The sequence below is a fragment of the Gastrolobium bilobum genome, unplaced genomic scaffold (assembly GCF_033153095.1).
Source record: "Gastrolobium bilobum isolate Gb01-03AN ecotype WA unplaced genomic scaffold, APGP_CSIRO_Gbil_v1 utg1863, whole genome shotgun sequence".
NCBI lineage: Eukaryota > Viridiplantae > Streptophyta > Magnoliopsida > Fabales > Fabaceae > Gastrolobium > Gastrolobium bilobum.
Genome location: NW_026898976.1, coordinates 468484 through 474564, shown reverse-complemented (window position 1 = coordinate 474564; position 6081 = coordinate 468484). Strand labels below are relative to the sequence as shown.

The 6081-nt window shown below is 33.8% G+C and overlaps 1 protein-coding gene across 1 annotated transcript; it reads left to right on the top strand.

Moving 5' to 3' along the window:
• The first annotated feature begins 946 nt into the window (after nucleotides 1–946).
• Nucleotides 947–5603, top strand: LOC133286010 (BURP domain protein RD22-like). Its single transcript, XM_061483342.1, has 7 exons — nucleotides 947–985; nucleotides 1658–1763; nucleotides 3779–3820; nucleotides 3917–4102; nucleotides 4250–4288; nucleotides 4385–4417; nucleotides 4724–5603. Exons 1-7 carry the CDS (start codon nucleotides 947–949, stop codon nucleotides 5488–5490), a joined length of 1212 nt encoding a protein of 403 aa, XP_061339326.1. The 3' UTR covers nucleotides 5491–5603.
• Nucleotides 5604–6081: the final 478 nt, after the last annotated feature.

The following is a 6081-nucleotide window of genomic DNA, read 5'->3' as shown; positions in this document are numbered from 1 at the left end:
AAAGATGATCCACGACGAAATTTTGAGTTGTTCATTTTCCTTCTCCTTTCCAAGAGCTCTCCTTTGCTTCCTCTCCAAGTCTCTGGCCGCGTGAATCCTGTCAAAAGCCCTAATTGCGTCTCTTTTAAAGAAATAAAACTGGCTTTTAATTTGGACAAGACTCGTTGAAGCGAGCTGCTCAACGAGAAAATTTTAACTCATCGCATGCATTGCTCGCTCTAATTGGGGCTCGCTCGCTCCAGCGAACAAGAATTTTTTATTTTTCTTGATCTTTATCCTTTGCAATTGTCTTTATTCCTTATTATTTGTGATTATTATTTTATACCTGAAACAAGATGAAAAATATATTAGAATCATATCAAGTATAAAAACTTTATAACCTTTTGCATTTATTAATTTATACTATATTCTTTATCATATTTATCTTTATTTAATGTAATTTTGCTCTTATAAACATAGTACTATTTGACACTCATCAACAATTGTTCAATACACCATTTTATTCAATAAGAAGTTAGTTGAGTGGCAAGAGAGGAATAAGTCAGTATACCTACTGGTTATATCAAAATAAAAATTAAAAATTGTTCATTAAATACTTACGAAGAAAAACACACACACACACTAGAGAACACAGTCCCGTCGCCTCCCCATTCTCACTCTCAGTATGTGTCTACAGTCTATATCCCATTCTCACTCCCACTAAGGACAACAAGGGTGATTAAAGTCAGTGAACCCGGGGCAGTTTAAGCATTTAAAATGCACGATAATAGTGGTAAGTTTCTTTGCAAGCAACCGATTCTAGAAACCATTTTCTAATAATTATAACTACATCTTGGGCATAACTTTGATAGCATTATAAATATTACCCAGCCTCGCTTTTAGTTCCTATAACTTTCTCCCCTTATCATCAACAAGATTAAGGTTGCAGCTTTGCTTCCCAGTATATATGGAGTATCCTCTCCTATCCATTTTCGCTTTACTCAATGTGAGCTTCAACTTTCCGAGCAACTGAAACGTGCTTTTTATTACTTTTCTTCAAGTTGTGGCTTCTTTTTTCTTCAAATATTACAAAAGCACGATTTCTTCCTTTACTTTTATTTGGAATAGGGAATTGTTAGAGTAGTTTGGTGCAGGAGAAATTTTTTTTTAGCCGGGAATCTCAATCTTCAAAAATATGATTTTTATATTCAGTTTATATTCAATTTACTTTTATTTATTTATATATACATATATTGTTATTTTATTTTATCTTTTTTTTTTTTTTTTCAACTGTTTTGTATCTTTCCTGTGGGTTCATCTACCACCGACCCCAATTAATTTGAGATAAAGATGTTGTTGATGTTGATATTCAGTTTATGATAATATCCGTAAATTTAAAATTTAAAATTTAAAAAAATTCAGTTTCCTGAGATTTTTGAAGAATCCCGCGTACCAAACGCACTTAAAGATCATGGGAATTTCATTTTGATAGGCAGTGATATATTTATTAATTTTTATGACCAATAACGGATAAATATTTAACAATTTACCCTTAATATTAGTATAGTTAAATTAATGCGCACTCATACATATATGGGTATGAATAATCTCTTGGTAATATATTCGATGTTTATGAGAATTGATGCTAACGAGGTTTTGTATTTAATTTAATTTGCAGCTTGCGGTGGTGGCAACCCATGCTGCCTCGCCTCCTGAATTTTACTGGAAGTCCGTGCTCCCTACCACGCCCATGCCAAAAGCTATCACTGATATCCTTCACCTGGGTCAGTACACGTTGTAATTAAGTTCAAGTTCAATTTTAAATTATTACCAGTCGAGAATCTAAAACTATAATAAGGGAAAAAGAGTACCGTTTTTAATGCTTAAACTTTACTGAAAGTCTATTTAAAGACTTTAGGACTAACCTGATTTTTTTTTTTTTAAAGCTTAAACTGTTCCGAAAGTCTATTTAGAATTTTTTATTTTCTATACAGTGGGATTGATATTCGAATCTATGAACTTACATAAATTATCTCAATTCCTCATCACTATACCAATCATAATGGTTTAAGTCTATTTAAACATTAAAGGCATACCGAGACTTTTAAATATACCAGTATACTAGCGGAATCAGTTGGTAAGGCCAAGTTTTATAAGTAGATCAGAGCGTATATCGCTAATGACCAATGACCATTGGACCTAAACTCACCTCTAATCCTGAAAGAGTTTAGGGGAGAAAAAGGTGAAAGGAACTGACATATACGAGGAGGTTATATTTATTTTCATTTTTTCTTACCCTCTCTTATTATCAATTTTGTTATCATTCGATCAAAATTAAATCAACCGATCTCACTTGATTTTTTAGTAATTGTTACTTTGATTTTGATCTAATGATAACAAAGTTGGTAGCAAAAAAAAAAAAATGATAGTAAGAATAACATTTTCCACAAACAATTGCATTCATATTGTATGTTTCACAAATCTATCAATTTCTAATTAGCATGTAACTGTATACACTTTCATATCTTACCAGCCAAACCCGTTTGTATTGCAAAATTTTTAAAAGAACTTAACATAAAAATCAGTTTTTTTTTTAAGGGAGAAAAACATTGCATCTTTGCTATCTCAGAGCCTCAAATTTGCACATCCTGTATATCTTTACGGGGGACTCATTTTCAAACTTCATATGCTGCGTTAAAATAAACATTAAAAAAAAGGTTTCGGTTAACAAGTAACAAGGTGGTAATTGAACAGTATTAATATTTCATATCAAATATTTTTAATAAATTAAAATTTCAATAAATACTTATTATGTTATCAGAATATTGAATATTTTATTTTTTATTTAATACTTCGTATTTGAAAATTTCATTTAAGCATGATAACCTTTCGATATGCATATGATTGGAATCAACAAACCTTTTTTCTGTTGGTGGAACTTATCAATAGAATTTCTTTTCTCATTCGGTTAAAATTTTAGTTAAATTACTCATTTATTACTTATAGTTTCACTTTAAATTAAATTTAATCCTAACAGTTCAAAACCCTTTAAAAATGTTACGATGATTTTTAAATAAGTAAAATGGTATTTATTAGGTCCCTATAATTTTATTCTAAGTAGAAAACAAATGTAATTAATATGAAATATTTTTCATTGTTTAAAAATTATAAGAACTTTTTGGATGACTTTAAACTATAGAACTAAATTGAATTTTAAGTTAAAATACAAAAAATGCATGATTAAGTTAACCTAAAATTTACAAAACATTATATACACCCGATTTTAATACATTAAACTATAGTAACAACTAATAAAAAAAAAAACCACATTTTTTACTGCATTTTTACTGAACGGTTGGCTTAAATTCATGCACGAGCTGCAAGAATGACAAAGATGGCAGCCAACTTAATTTGGCTGGTCCATATGTAAGAATTGTTGTACGACTTCTTATGAATAGATGGACCCACCCATTACAAATTGGGCCTTGTCACCGTGAAATCATGCACCCAAAATAATTGTTAATTATTATATTTTGTCACAAAAAATTTTAAAACATTATTTTTATGCTTGTTATATTTTAATTTTAAAATTGAATAAAATACGTGATTTTACCATTTGTTTTGTGCTTTTAGATATGGGCCTAAAATATGGTTTAGTTTTTGATCAAAATACAAAACTAAACCTTTTTTTAATTATAAATTATGGAACCATTTACTACTCATCATTAGCTCTGAAAAGTATACACATCTTATGGTCTTCGTAGCTCTAGTTGGTCTTCATAATTATATTAATATGCAGATTTGGTGGAAGACAAAAGCACCAATGTAGGTGTGGGGAAAGGTGGAGAAGTTCCAGTGAGGGCAGGCCGAAACCAATTTCTCTACAATTATGCTGCGACCGAGACCGAATTACATGATGCCCTAAATGTTGGAAAAGGAAGCATAAATGTGCATGCAGGAAAAGAAAGTGGTACCAATGTCAATGTTGGTGGAAAAGATGGAGGAGTTCCAGTGAGTGCTAGCCCAAACCAATTTCGTTACAATTATGGTGCGACCGAGACCGAATTACATGATGCCCTGAATGATGGAAAAGGAAATGTAAATGTGCATGCAGGAAAAGGAAGTGGTACCAATGTCAACGTTGGTGGAAAAGGTGGAAAAGTTCCAGTGAGTGCAGGCCCAAACCAATTTCGCTACAATTATGGTGCGACCGAGACCGAATTATATGATGCCCTGAATGATGGAAAAGGAAGCGTAAGCGTGCATGCAGGAAAAGGAAGTGGTACCAATGTCAACGTTGGTGGAAAAGGTGGTGGAGTTCCAGTGAGTGCAGGCTCAAACCAATTTCGCTACAATTATGGTGCGACCGAGACCGAATTACATGATGCCCTGAATGATGGAAAAGGAAGCGTAAATGTGCATGCAGGAAAAGGAAGTGGTACCAATGTCAACGTTGGTGGAAAAGGTGGAGGAGTTCCGGTGAGTGCAAGCCCAAACCAATTTCGCTACAAATATGCTGCAACCGAGACCGAATTACATGATGCCCTGAATGATGGAAAAGAAAGCGTAAACGTGCATGCAGGAAAAGGAAGTGGTACCAATGTCAACGTTGGTGGAAAAGGTGGTGGAGTTCCAGTGAGTGCAGGCTCAAACCAATTTCGCTACAATTATGGTGCGACCGAGACTGAATTACATGATGCCCTGAATGATGGAAAAGGAAGCGTAAACAGGCATGCAGGAAAAGGAAGTGGTACCAATGTCAACGTTGGTGGAAAAGGTGGAGGAGTTCCGATGAGTGCAAGCCCAAACCAATTTCGCTACAAATATGTTGCGACCGAGACCGAATTACATGATGACCTGAATATGGCAGTCTTCTTCTTGGAAAAAGACTTGCATCCTGGAACAAAATTGAACTTCCACTTCACTAGGAGCTCCAATGCTGCCACATTCTTGCCTCGCGAAGTTGCGGATTCGATACCCTTTTCATCAAACAAGGTGGATGATATACTTAACAAGTTTTCTTTTAAACCTGAGTCTAAAGAGGCTGGAATCGTGAAGATTACCATCAATGAGTGTGAAGAAAAGGGGATTAGAGGAGAGGAAAAGTATTGCGCAACTTCACTAGAATCTATGGTTGATTTTAGCACTTCAAAGCTTGGAAAAAATGTTGAGGCAGTGTCTACAGAAGTAGTAGATAATGAAACAAAGTTGCAAAAATACACCATGACACAAGGAGTAAAGAAGTTACCAGGGGACAAAGTTGTTGTGTGTCATAAGCAAAATTATCCATATGCTGTGTTTTACTGTCACAAAACAGAAACCGCTAGAGCTTACTTTGTTCCTTTGGAGGGTGTTAATGGAATCAGAGTTAAAGCAATAGCAGTATGCCACACAGACACATCAGAATGGAACCCCAAGCATTTGGCCTTTCAAGTGCTCAAAATTAAGCCAGGAAACATTCCAGTGTGCCACTTCCTTCCTGAGGATCACGTTGTTTGGGTTCCCAAGTAGATTTTGAGTGAAAAATTCACTAGTCTTGTCCATAAATAAACCAGTTTCTGTAGCATTAGCTACTAATCTCGATATAAATATTTGCAGTGTGTAATTCTAAGTACTACTGTTTGTTTATTAGACGTTCGCATGGCTTACTATGTATATTTTCCCATGAAGCATTATGTATGTTCTGAATACTCTATGATATACAGTGTGTATTCTTCATTTTCTTAATTGATGTAAACAGTGAGGTTGCTTATGGGATAGTTGATCTTTTTAATTTGACATGGGATCATAACTTCCTTGACTGCATCGTTAAGATTTATATTATTACAGCTTCGATGTTTGTTTTCGAGATTGAAAATTAGTTTTTGCGAGAAAAGAGGTGTTATAAATGAAAAACCAATTATTTACATTTATGATTCATCTAATAGTTAGGCTTTTAAAATAATTAGTCATTGACACTTGTGAAAGGTAGGTTGCTAATAATCTAGGAGTTATCCCATCAATCCAAGGGCATTACCTTAATGGCTATGCAGATAAACAAATACTACTAATAGGATCAACGTGACAAATTATAATTTTTTTCCCCAAATGGGACACAAGGCC